The 14,214-nt window shown below is 45.8% G+C and overlaps 1 protein-coding gene across 1 annotated transcript; it reads right to left on the reverse strand.

The window, feature by feature from the left end:
• Positions 1-4,503: 4,503 nt before the first annotated feature.
• BCL2L10 (BCL2 like 10) lies at positions 4,504-9,561 on the reverse strand. Its single transcript, XM_077263759.1, has 2 exons — positions 9,027-9,561; positions 4,504-5,791 (listed from the first exon to the last, which is right to left on the reverse strand). Exons 1-2 carry the CDS (start codon positions 9,414-9,416, stop codon positions 5,660-5,662), a joined length of 522 nt encoding a protein of 173 aa, XP_077119874.1. The 5' UTR covers positions 9,417-9,561; the 3' UTR covers positions 4,504-5,659.
• Between the last annotated feature and the right edge of the window lie 4,653 nt (positions 9,562-14,214).

The following is a 14,214-nucleotide window of genomic DNA, read 5'->3' on the forward strand; positions in this document are numbered from 1 at the left end:
CATAGAATACAATGTAGCCCTCCTCACATAGTATAATGCAGCCCCCCATAGAATATAATGTAGCCCCGAGTATTATGAAGCCTCCCAAACAATATAATCTAGCCACCCCATAAATATAATGCAGCCCCCCATAGAATACAATGTAGCCTCCTCAGAGTATGATGCAATCATCCCTCATATAATATAATTCAGACCCCCATAGAATATAATGTAGCCCCCATAGAATATAATACAGCCCACCTCCCCAAAGAATATAATGTAGCCTCATCAAAGAGTATGATGCAATCCTATCTCATAGAATATAATACAGTCCCCCCCATAGAATATAATTCTGCCCACCTCCCCATGGAATATAATGTAGCCCCATCAAAGAGTATGATGCAATCCTCCCGCATAGAATATAACACAGCCCCCCATAGAATATAATGCAGCCTCCCACAGAATACAATGTCTCTCCTCCATCATTGCTTTGAACTGTACCTGTGTCATAGATGCCAGTATAGTTCAATGCGGCGGAGGGAGTTGGCGCAAGCGGAAAGTGGGCCCCCCTGACCCACGGGCCCCATAGCGGCTGCGTGATGTGCCACTATTAGCGGCACACCACTGGTTGGGGGCCCTTGGGGAAGCGGGGGCCCTAGGCAGCTGTCTGGCCTGCTGCTAACCCCGGCCCTAAGGGTGGTTTGCATGTTAATGACCGGGACAATTTTTACAATTCTGACCACTGACCCTTTATGAGGTAGTAACTCTGGAACGCTTCATGGATCCCGGTGATTCTGACATTGTTTTCTCGTGACATATTGTACTTCATGATAGTGGTAAAATTTCTTTGATATTACTTGCATTTATTTGTGAAAAAATTGGAAACTTGGCGATAATTTTGCAATTTTCCAACTTTGAATTTTTATGCCCTTAAATCACAGGGATATGTCACACAAAATACTTAATAAGTAACATTTTCCACATGTCTACTTTACATCAGCACAATTTTGGAAGCAATTTTTTTTTTTGTTAGGGAGTTATAAGAGTTAAAAGTTAAACAGCGATTTCTCATTTTTACAACACCATTTTTTTTTGGGGGGGGGGATCACATCACATTTGAAGTCACTTTGAGGGGTCTATATGATAGAAAATATCCTAAAGTGACACCAATCTAAAAACTGCACCCTCAAAGTGCGCAACATCACATCCAAGAAGTTTATTAACCCTTCAGGTGTTTCACAGGAATTTTTGGAATGTTTAAAAAAAACAACTTTTTTTTCACAAAAAATGTACTTCAGATCCAATTTTTTTTTATTTTCCAAGGGTAGCAGGAGAAATTGGACACCAAAAGTTGTTGTACAATTTGTCCTGAGTACGCTGATACCCCATATATGCAGGTAAACTACTGTTTGGGCGCATGGCAGAGCTCAGAAGGGAAGGAGCGCCATCTGACTTTTTCAATGCAAAATTAGCTGGAATTGAGATCAGACACCATGTCACGTTTAGAGAGCCCCTGATGTGCCGAAACAGTGGAAACCCCCCACAAGTAACACTATTTTGGAAAGTAGACCCCTTAAGGAACTTATCTAATGTGTGGTGAGCACTTTGAACCTCCAAGTGCTTCACAGAAGTTTACAATTTAGAACCGTACAAAATAAAAAAAATATTTTTCTTTTTTCAGAAAAATGATCTTTTCACCCCCAATTTTTTATTTTACCAAGGGTAACAAGAGAAATTGGACACCATAAGTTGTTGTGCAATTTGTCCGGAGTACGCTGATACCCCATATGTGGGAGTAAACCACTGTTTGGGTGCATGACAGAGCTCAGAAGGGAAGGAGCTTCGTTTTACTTTTTCAACGCAAAATTGGCTGGAATTGAGATCGGACACCAAGTCGCGTTTGGAGAGCGCCCGATGTGCCTAAACAGTGGAAATCCCCAAATTCTAACTCCAACCCTAACCCCAACACACCCCTAATCCCAACCCTAACCCACCCCTAATCCCAACCGTAATCCAAACCCTAACCCTCATGGGAAAATGGAAATATATACTTTTTTTTGCAGTCGCCATTATACCGTTAACGGTGATCGCAACAACGGGGTTGGTAAAAACCCACCCGAATCATTTTCTCTGGAGTCTTGGCTACCCCAGGCAGCCGAGAACCCAAAAAATTTCTGACGCTGGGGGGTGCTATAACCTTAAACCACAGCGCTGCTTTTTAACGGCGCTGAGGTTTAAGTACCCTTAACTCCCGTTAAAAAGCGTATTGGCGGTCGTTAAGGGTTTAAATGTAACTCATCATTCTCCCCTGCTCACGTCGATCGCTGGCAGAGCAGGGGAGAATGATGAGAGCCATGTTCAGCACCCGGCGCTGGGGACAGCACTTACTGCAACACTTCTTCCCTGGCGCCCGCCCTTGTGGTACTGTTGCTGCACTTGCATGCCACACATGTGCCGCAAGTATTACACACACGGATATTGACATCTCCTGTAACAGAAATATCAGGACGTGTGAAAGAGGCCTTATAGAGAGTTTTTATGTTTGGCTGCTGTTACACACTAAAAGACGGTTTTTATTGCAAAAAAAAAAAAAAAAAAAAATAGTTTTTGCATCACCATATTTTGAGAGCTATAATTTTTTTCCATATTTCGGCCAACAGTCATGTGAGGTCTCATTTTTTGCGAGACGAGTTGACGTTTTTATTGGTGCCTTTTTCGGGCACATGACTTTTTTGATCGCTCTCTATTCCGATTTTTGGGAGGCAGAGTGAACAAAAACCAGCAATTCATGAATTTTTTTGGGGGGGGCGCGTTTATACCGTTCCATGTGTGGTTCTTCGGGTCTTTACGATGACAGCGATATCTCATTTATTTTTTTATGTTTTGGCGCTTTTATACAATAAAAACTATTTTATAGAAAAAAAATTCTTGTTTTTGCATCACTTTATTCTGACAGCTGTAACTTTTTAATTTTTTCGCTGATGGTGTTGTATGACGGCTTGTTTTTTGCGGGACAAGGTGACATTTTCAGCGGTACCATGTTTATTATACCCATCTTTTTGATCTCGTTATTCTACTTTTTGTTCAGCTGTATGATGATAAAGCATTGTTTTTGCCTTTTTTTAAATGGTGTTCACTAAAGGGGTTAACTAGTGGGACAGTTTTATAGGCCGGGTTATTACGTATGTAGCAATACCAAATGTGTAATTTTATATAGATTTTTTTTATTCAAATATTTGATACAATATTGTTTTGTTTTTTTTAAAAATATATATTTTTACAAATTTTTTTTTTAACTTCATTCTATGGGACAATCATTTTTTGCACGCTGATCGCTTCTGTAAGGCCGGCGTCACACTGGCATATTGCATCCAATGCGAGAGCATCGGATGCGATATGCTAATGACCCTCGGCTCCTGCTCGAGTGTCATGCGTCTGTGCTCCTATTCTCTCGCACAGGGAGGATCGGGGCACAGCTGCGGAGGAGGCGGAGACATTTCTCCATCTCCTCCATTGCTGGGGTCCGCTTATAACGCACATCACTCAGATGATATCCAAGTGATGTGCGTTGTCTCACTCGCACCTATAGGCTTATATGGTTGCGAGTGAGCCGAGAGTTTTCCTCTGTCTGAGACAATCGCAGCATGCTGCGATTGTCTCGGACCGAGGAAAACGGCCGACAAAAAGTCGGCTGGTGGGAGCTGCCCCATAGCTTAACATTGGTCCGAGTGCAATGTGATTTTTTATCGCATTGCACTCGGCCGTTTAAAACGCCAGTGTGACGCCGTCCTAACATGCAGACCTGCATGCTATAGAAGCTGTCAGCGCTGCAATCCATGCACACTGACCTGAGACACTTCCTGACATGCACTGTGCATGACAGGAAGTTTCTCAGCTCTGGTAACCCGGATGTCGTCATGACGACATCAGGTTACCATAGCAGCGATAGGGACCCCGCGTCCCACCGCGGGGTCTCCGATCCAAAGGCAGAGGGGCTATCAGCTCTCTGCCTGCTCCCGGAATGCTGCGATCGTGTTCGATCGCAGTATTCTGGGGGTTAAAGTGCTCCTGGCACTTAGTGCCGGGTGTCAGCTGTGAGAATCACACCACCCGTGTGCGCGGCTGATCGCGATGATGTACTATTCCATTCATGGGAAGTAAGTCGAAGGTCACATGGATGAAATAGTACGTCTGATGGTAGAAAGGGGTTAAAATTGCAACTTTAAGTGGCAAAAAAAGCAATCAGATGACCTACACATGGCATCTGAGTCTTACGAGACCCCCACAGTTATATTCTTTTGAATGGGTTCATTTAAATAACAAATTGGATCAAAAACTATGTCTCTAGCTTACATATCCATTAGTCTGTCTTCTATATACACATGTATGGTATACCCCCTTTAACGAAGACTAACTCACTTCTAACGCTACGTGCTCCCAATGACAGAGCACAGGATAATGTCTTTGATGTGTGTTGTACATGAATATTAGCATTGTTCAAAATATAACGACCAGTCCAGCGTGTGCCAAATGATTGCAAATTTATTAAACATTAAAACACAGTAAAAATACCATCCATCCCAAGTATTATAAAATGAGATGTAAGTATACCATATATTATCGTTTATAGAAAGCCTTACAGAGATACCAGATCTCTATGGGGAGTACAACGTATATGATAGTCTAGCATAAATATGGCAGTTCCTCATTAGATTACACAACGAAAAGTGAAAGATTTATCAAAAATTTCCACTTGCTTCCAGGATTTAAAAAAATATTAGAAGAAAATTGTTAAATGTTTATTGCATTGTACTGATTTAGGCTAAACATGGTAATTTAATGACCTTGTAGCCTTTGTCTAGAAGAAAACGTGCGGTGTTGGGCACGTGGGGTGGCAAGCAGGGAGTCGGAGAGTGGCCATGTGTTGCAGAAAATTAAGTCATGACAATAAGCGATACAGATGAGCACGTGTTTTCCATGACAGAGGGTCTCGGTGACAGCAGCGCTTCAGTGATACCAGTCCCAGGAACATTGGATGTGCTAAATACAAGGACGACAAGGTCATGAAACTTGACCTTGAAGAGTGAAGCTTCCTAACTCCACAAATATGGAACGTGTCCGCCCCAAGCTATGGACACCAGAGAGGTATCCCAATGATGGTGTATGTATGCCATGTGCACGCCGGCTACAGAAAATTAAAAAGGGATTTGCAATTTTTTTGTTTTCTTTATTGTAACATTTTTCCTAAATACTGGAGAGAGTGTAAAAATAAAACATTACCCTAAATAAATAGAATTTACTAGTAAAGTCTAAACAAAAAAGTGCTTGATCTGAGATTAACAGAACATTTTACATAGTAATAAAATGATGTTGATTTTAATCCTTATGATTTTTTTCCTTTCCTTTACCAATCACACAATTTTAAAACTTTAACTTTAGTCTGTATGTTAAAAAAAAAAAATACATGACTCCTTTCATTGGCCAAAGTGCGGTCTAGTTAGTTACTCGTGTTTGCATCGTGTTTGCATCTCAATTACGTTTCTACAGACTTATAAATGTAAGCAATATCGGCAGTCCTTTATGAAAGGTCTTTGGCATCGATGGCTGAGCTAAAAAGTTCAGATGATCTTGTGGTCCAAAAAGACCCTCAGTCAGATTTGAAGTCCATTCTTTCCACCATTCATCTTACTGCCAGAAGGAAAACTAATCCTGCAAGTCCAACTCCAGCTGCAGCCATCAGGGCATTGGAAAAATGATTGTTCTCTTGTCCTTGGTGGTGGAGTTTTTGGTTGCAAACTTTTTGAAATCCCTCCTGAAAAATAAAAAGAATTAAATTAATTTTTTTTTTAAAAAGCGTTTAATTGAAATTCTACAACATCAGCCAAAGGGGAAAAAAAATCCTTTGGGTATAAATAGAATATACTGGATTTGTGATCACTCCTATTGTGCAGTGGACACTGGCTCATTTCCTTACAAGATTGATATCCAGCATAGGTGAATTAGGCTACTTTCACATTAGCGTCGTGCACTGCACGCGACGTTGCAGCGCACCGACGCATACTGTGCAAGCACCGCACAACGGGGGCAGCGGATGCTGTTTTTCAACGCATCTGCTGCCCCATTGTGAGGTGCGGGGAGGCGGGGACGGAGTTCCGGCCGCGCATGCGCGGTCGGAAAAGACTGGAACGACGCAACAAAAAACGTTACAAGCAACGTTTTTTGGTGGCGACGGTCCGACGCAACCGTCGCACGACGGTTGCGATGTGTGACAATGCGTCGCTAATGCAAGTCAATGGAGAAAAAAAACGCATCCTGCAAGCACTTTTGCAGGATGCATTTTTTCTACAAAACGACGCATAGCGACGTGCAGTGCACGACACTAGTGTAAAAGTAGCCCTAGCCTTTGAGATAGGGGGACGGTCATCCCCCCCGATGACAGTACCTGCACAGCTCTAGAACATAATTGTGTTATGGAAGAAATACCTATTCTAAAAGTGGGAGTATGTCTGATCTCTATTGTAATCAATTTACAGGTACAGAATTGCCTCCTAAACAATGGACAGAGAGCAGCTCCGTCAGGATGATCTTGGCAACCTTTACCAAAGCAGGCGAGACTTCTACATTTACCCATCAGAAGGGGATTCTTTCCTAAGATCTATCAGATCTACACACAGCGTCCTCGGCGCCAGGCAGCTGAGATGCCCCCCGACTGTAAGGAGGAGCAGCTGAGAAGACTATGCCCCCCGACTGTACGGAGGAGCAGCTGAGAAGACTATGCCCCCCGACTGTACGGAGGAGCAGCTGAGAAGACTATGCCCCCCGACTGTACGGAGGAGCAGCTGAGAAGACTATGCCCCCCGACTGTACGGAGGAGCAGCTGAGAGGACTATGCCCCCCGACTGTATGGAGGAGCAGCTGCTTACTGGATCCTTATTCAGCAGAATGAAGCAGGGAAGCAATCGCCTCCAGATGGTAATGTTTGAACGCTGCTTGGCAGAGGGCTGTGTAAACAAGTTATACCCTCAATACCTTCCGGAAGTCTGCTCTTTACAATTAATTTGTGCAAACAGAACTTTTTTTCTGCCTCGTGACTTTCATTAACCCCTTTTATGCAAACACAGGAGAATTTCAGCGACTCTAGAGCTTTGGTCATTGTTCTAGCTGAGCCACGTGCGCTCACTGGTCTAATTACTTTCGCACTGCTGACTAAGAACTGGAATTTGTTAACGGCATTCCTTTTCTCTAGAATATTCTGGATATTTCTCACCTGAGATGTAAACAAAAAACGCACCTCTCACCCAAAAAGGCTTTATTACATTTCTAAACCTATATTCCTACCATATGTAACATCTCATCCGCACTGCTGGTTATTGTTAGAGGGCACATCTGGAATACGAGAACATGGCCGAGTCACACTGACCCACTATAGGCTGACACCTCCGTACTGCCTGTACAAAATACCGTAAGCTGGGGAGAAACGCATCAGTGACCCCATGAACATTGCTTACTACGGAAAACCATACTCCTACACTTACCAACGAGATCACAGCAGAAACTTATATGTGGCCCTAGGAAATCCCCGACTGTGCGGCCAGACACCGATTGTCATATTCATAACTCAGTAAGGGAAACTTATACTTTATACATTTAGGAAACAAAATGAGAAAAATTACTGAAGGAGATTTACCAACAAGGAAAGTCCCCCTCATCACAGCCCAGGTGGCCACAGTGAATTAGAATATGCAAAAAAAAAACAAAAAAAAAACAAAAACAGTAACCCAGTGGTGGGGGGGGGGATTTTGAGCCGAGGCTTTAGATTTTGGGAGGACTCTTGTTTTTTTTTTTTTAAACAATGGAAGAATGAATTACCTACATGTAACAATGGCCTAGACATGCAGTGGACTCTGATAGTTTTGCTAATGACTGTCCCAACATTACCTATACTGACATACCTAATAATTATGTCACTTTATGCAGGAACACATTATCATGCCCGCAGCTATGATGCAGCAGGCTTTACATGGAGAACCTTCACAGCTATGTCACCAGTTAGCTATCTATTAAGTCAGTAAAGATAGATGGGAATAGCAATATATTGATGAAGACAATTATTCCCAAGCCTCAAAAGTCGCCCAGCACCCCACTAGCACTGTGCCAATGCACAGACCCCCGCTGGTCATGTGGAGAGGGGGCGCTCAAATTTATGTACATCCACCCAGTCCTGTGGTCTGCAACCCGCGCTCTCCAGATGTGGCAGAAGAACAGTCAGCACCTGAGAACAGCTGGGGACCCCCGACTTGGGATGTCCTGTGGCCATATTACAGCTCACCCACAAGCATGGATGTATAGTGTCACTGACAGTGTAGCCCAGGACAGAAGCACCTCTGCCTTGGCCACAACTAGACAAAAAACAGCAGAGGGTCTAAGGAAAGGGGTCACAATGCACAGAGAGCATCTAGGCCAAGTCCCCACAGAGTGTAAATCTGCTAATAAACGCTCCAAATATAGGGGCTTCGATTTAATTCTGGAATAGATGAAGAGACCCTATAATACAGGTGGCAGCGCCACCAGCACCTCACCAGCTGGCAGGACCCATCCCCCGCACCATATCTGGCTGCATGGCAGGGACTGGGCACACCGTAACAGGGGCACAGTCACCCTGCAGTCCTAAACCTGGAGCCACTGATCCCACATTCTCCAGACTCATCACATAGATCATGGAGGGCAGAGCCAGGAGTGACCCCTACCACAGGACATACTGTACACGTGAGTCAGTGGCTTCCCACATGTGTCACCAGTGTATTGTTCTGGGAGACGGCCATATAGAAGCGCCAGCTCCGACCCTCAGCCTGCACACAGACGACCCTCAGCCTGCACACAGACAAGGGCCCACGACGACCCTCAGCCTGCACACAGACGACCCTCAGCCTGCACACAGACGACCCTCAGCCTGCACACAGACGACCCTCAGCCTGCACACAGACGAGGGCCAGCTACGCCCCTCCCCCGCACCCCGAGAGCAGGGCACGGTGCCCCCGGACAATTACCCAGCCTCCGCTCTTCTGGAACCAGTCCTTGTGCTCCGTGACCAGGAATCGGCTGAGGACCCCGGCCAGCTCCCGGGGGGTCCCCGCTTTGCTCCTCCGGTGCCTCTGCGCCAAGGTCCCAGCAAACACAATGAGCGCGACCACGCGCCCCCAGTTCAGTCCGCCCTCCAGGGCCACCTCCGGGGCCACACGCTGCAGGATCGTGCACGGATCGACGTCCAACTCCTCGCACGACCGGAAGAAGGCGCTGTTCCCGAGGTGCACCTCCTGCGCCACTCGCCACAGGGTCTCCGCCACAGGGGAGCGCGGCGGGGGGCGCTCATTGCCCACGGAGCGCTGGATGTAGTCCTCCACCAGGACTCGGGTCTCCTCCTCCAGCTGCTCAGACATAGCACTATCGGGATGAGAGCAGACGGCGCGACCTCTCCATATAAGTGCGACAGACCCCGCCCCCCGCCGGTGCTGCCTCCTGCCACAAAGATCCGTCGGCTGCTAGTTCTCGGCCCGACCACGCACAATCGTGACAATCCACTCTGCTGTGGGGTGCAAGTCACCTGGACCTTTTGTTTAAAGGCCTGTGCCCTTCCTGCGCTCCACGCCCCTTCCCGTGCGGGGGCGTGCGCCGTCCATTCATCAGTGCGGGCCTGGCCAGGAAGGAATCCCAGTCACTCTCCGCTGCCTCCTCGCGCCCTCTGCTGGTGACGAGCCGCACAGCACGGCGCTTTCATCGAACTTTTCTGCTGACGTCACCGCCTGTCAGAGGAACACAATGTCCCCTCCGTGACGTGTGACAGCGGTATGTCCGTCACGTGACATTTCCCGACAGAGCGAGCCGCGACTCACTTCCTCACACCTGACTGTCACGTTCCGGGGTCACGTCTGCATGTCTTATGTGGGAGAATGAATGAAATAACCTGCAGTGACATCAGGAATTGCTGAGATGTCTGACCGGGTAACAATGCGTTATATCCGGCCCGCACATTATACGGGGCAGCCATGTTATGGGCCAGCACTGGGGTCTACCAGCAATTAGGGCGTACTTCGCGGTGCCCTGCCATCGGCCTGACGGACGTTGTGCTAAATTTACTGCTAAATTTCGCACAACGTGGGCAGCGGATGCAGCAGTCTTATCACGCATCCACTGCCCGTGTGATGTTCCGGCCGCACACGCGCAGTCGAAAAAGCGGAACCAACGGACAAAAAAACATTACATGGAACACGTGTCACAATGCGTCGCTAATGCAAGTCTATAGAGAAAAAACGCATCCTGCGGGCAACTTTGCAGGATGCGTTTTTTCTCCAAAACAACGCATTGCGACGTAGGCCATAAGACGGAAGTGTGAAAGTAGCCTAACCAGACCTACAGCCTCATACAGTGGTGCAGAGGGGCCGTAGGTTCTCCAGCTCCGGGGGCGAGATTAAATCCCCCCTTCCCACAAGCACAGCTGCAGTTTACACACTAGGTCACGTGCTGACGAGCCGCTCTCCCTAAGGCCGGCGTGACACTCAGCGTAAGACAATACGAAACGTATTATACGTCCGTACTACGCATGTAATACGCCAAAATGTCCCAGAAATGTAGTTCCATAGTTAATGCGTTGCCTAGGTGTGGTCCACGTATTTTGCGCATGTGTTGTTGCGTGTGTAATCCGTATGGCGTATTTTTCACACAGCATCACAAAATGGACATTTAACGGTTTTCAGGCCTGCTAATCATTTAAATCATCATTAACAACACTATTTAAAGCCATCTACAACAGGTGGAACCCTCCCATCTGCCCTATTTGTTCTGGAGCTTCTTTTGGCTGTGTTGCTTTCACCTTACAGACATGTCTGACCATGTGTATTTAAGCACAACTCAGCGGGTGTTACTTCACTGGGTGTTGTCACGTCGCTTTGGACAGCCATATCCTGTCAATGTGGATCCGCGAAGGAGGAGACGAAGATTGTGGGTACATCATCTATTGACCCAACGCCAGAGTAAAGGACATTTTCAGAGGCTATATTCAGCTTTGAGGTCACATACTGACAAGTTTTACCTGTATAGTCGCATGACCATCAGGACTTTTGATATCTTGTTGGAGATCTTACGTCCTGGGATCACCTATCAGGACACCAGGATGAGAAAAGCCATCTCTGCTGAGGAGCGTCTGCTCCTAACCTTACGGTATGTCTTCCACATTCTCACATACTGTATGTTGATGATATATTTTTTTTTATGTGTTGGCTTCTAGTAGGTTTATGTAATTTTAGGTTGACAATATGGCACAAGCACATGACCAAAACTGTGGTTAATGTTGTTTTAAAGTAACCATGGGAACTGTACATTTTTCTATTGTACATAATGTGTTTGGAAATATACTATACACTTGTGTTTCTTCATGTTTTCTTTGGACTCATGTTTAATACCTTTTTTTTGTGGTTTTGTCTTTCAGCTTCCTGGCCACAGGCTTGTCCTATGCGGGACTACACTTGGAGTTCCTTATTGGGCGTTCAACCATTTCAGGCATTATTCGTACAACCTGTTTCCAAATCTGGGAGAAACTTCATGAAGTTGTTATGCCTGAGCCCAAACAGGAGGATTGGCTAAAAATCGCCAGTGGTTTCAAGAACACTTGTGACTTCCCTAACTGCATTGGAGCTGTGGATGGGAAACATATTAGGGTGCGTAAGCCGCTGAACTCTGGTTCCCAATTCTTCAATTCTAAGCAGTTTTTCTCTGTAGTTCTGTTAGCTGTTGCTGACAGTAACTACAGGTTTATAATTGTAGACATTGGGGCCTATGGGCGAACTGGAGACTGTAGGGTCTTCAATTCATCCATAATGGGTCGGCGGCTACGTGACAACCAGTTAAACCTCACACCACCACAGCAACTCCCAGGATCCAATGCGGAAGCAGTGCCTTTTGTTTTGGTTGGAGATGAGGCTTTCCAACTAACGAGGCACGTCATGAGGCCTTATCCCAGGTGCAACCTGGACCACCGGCGGAGGGTCTTTAATCTGAGACTTTCCAGGGCGCGGAGACTGGTGGAGTGCGCCTTTGGGATTCTTGTTGCCAAATGGCGTGTTCTTCAGTCTGCCATTTAGCTCAGTGAGGCTACAATCAATGAAGTTATCAAAGCCTGTGTTATTTTACATAATTTTACACGCATAAATGATTGTTCCTCACCTAATATTGATGATGACCTCATGAACAATGTGATTAGGCCCACCCCATATGTCCCTCCTCCGCGTCGTCCCCTTTCTGGCCTCAAAGTTCGGGATGTATTTACCAATTATTTTTTGAGTCCTCAAGGTGCTACTCCCTGGCAAGAATATGCAATGTTGTCTGTTTAATTTGGAATATTTTTAAAGATTTGGATTACCCGTAAAAAAAAAACTGTTGTTTTTCATTAATTTACATATGGTTATGAGACTATCGTGTGTGTGATGTAATAAGGAATTGTCCACAACCAGATGTTGTTTTTTTGAAAATTAATTTTTACTTAACTGCCATTTTTTAGGGTGGTTATTGTTTTGTCATAACCTTTTTTGCAAAAGATTTTGGCTGAACACATTATTTTTTGCCAATATAAACATCCAACATCATCAGCATAACAAAGTGCTATTACGGCACAAACAACCTCAAGATTGGCTAACGTAAAAAGAAAAAATAAACATAATGTTTAAAAGAACATAAAAAAATAAAAATCACAAGTCTTGGTAGGTAGGTGGTGGAGATGTTGATTGCTCAGGGTCCTCATCAGGTGGCCTTTGTAGGCCCAATTGTCCTGTACTCTGTGAGGATGAGGTAGTGGCTGTAGGAACATTATGCATGGTATAATGCTGGCCTGTTGGCATATTTTGGTAAGGATTTTGAGGTAACCCCTGATGTTGCTGCCCATATGGCCTGGAATCATAACCAAAATGGCCATATTGTCCAAACCCAGGTTGGGACCAGCCTCCAGCACTGGGTGTGGACAAGTGGGCATATTGGGATGGTTGAGGATATCCGGCCATATGGTACTGAGGTTGCCATGGTGGGTTGGTTGTGGGTTGGGGTTGAGGTGTCGGCTGACGTGGAGGGGGTGCTTCCGATCCCTGTTGAGCATGCACGCCTTGTAATCTCTGAGGCCGCAGAATATTTTGAGGTGACATCTGCCACCGTTCAATAAGGTCCATAAGTTGGTATGGGTTATTTGGGGGGGGTGCATGCATCAATAAGGATCTGAAAGCACCCTCTCACACGAAGCCGCAACTCACGTTCTATGGGCCTTAAATACCGGGCAAGGCTCCTTGTAAAGCCCTCCTCCCCATCATCCTCACGAACCCTTGCCAGATAGTTCATCACCCCAGCATCAACGTTTCTCCTGCTTTGGAGGAGCTCTCTCCTGCGGCGAGAACGCTGTGACAAGACTGCAGCCTGTGGTGAGCGCTCCAGGGCAACAGTAGGGCTGCTGCTGTTTCCAGGGTCATCCTGGCTAGGTGGTGGTGCTGCTGCTGCAGATGCCAACTGTGGGTCCTCGGGATGTTGTTCTGGCTCTGCTGGAGCTGGCTGGCCAGATGAGGAGGATCCTGGAGGGATGGAGCCTGAGGGAGCAGAAGATGGACCAGCCACCTCTTCTCCTTCACCAACTGGGTCTATGACCAATTCGGAGTCAGACCCTGTCTCCCTGTCAGTGAGGTTGGACTGTGTTCTGTAAAGAAACATTTTTTGGAGTTAAAATGTTTAAGTTTAACCATTTTTTATCCCCCCAAAAAAAGGGGTTGTGATCTTTGTACTTACGGCCTGAGGTCCATGCTGGGGTTCAAAAAAGTGAGCCGGTCAAAATAAATATATATTTTTTTCTTGGGAGGTGCGCCTGCCCCACTCCTCTCCCGCTGCTGCCTCTCCCTCCTATATTGGTCGCGGATGCTCCTCCATCTGGTTGTAACATCACCCACTGAAACAACAAATATTACACACATTGATTAGACCATTATGCAGAGTGGTCACACAAGGTGTAATTGCCTACACATATTTTAGTGTAGCATAGGAATATGCATTTGTAGAATACATTTATTATTTAATTTGGAAACATAAGCCAATTCTAAAGTAAGGCCACAAGGACAGAGTCCGCTACCCTCTATCCCAGAAAGAACAATTACTGGAAAACAATGTTATTAAGGGACATCTGTTACAAACATTATTGAAATCCGTTTATCATGT

The sequence above is a fragment of the Ranitomeya variabilis genome, chromosome 5 (assembly GCF_051348905.1).
Source record: "Ranitomeya variabilis isolate aRanVar5 chromosome 5, aRanVar5.hap1, whole genome shotgun sequence".
In the NCBI taxonomy this organism is placed as follows: domain Eukaryota; kingdom Metazoa; phylum Chordata; class Amphibia; order Anura; family Dendrobatidae; genus Ranitomeya; species Ranitomeya variabilis.

Coding starts and splice junctions, on each gene's coding strand:
- BCL2L10 (XM_077263759.1), bottom strand. CDS start 9,416: ATGTCTGAGCAGCTGGAGGAGGAGACCCGAGTCCTGGTGGAGGACTAC. Junction 5,792..9,026: donor TCCAGAAGAGCGGAGGCTGG/GTAATTGTCCGG, acceptor TTTATTTTTCAG/GAGGGATTTCAAAAAGTTTG.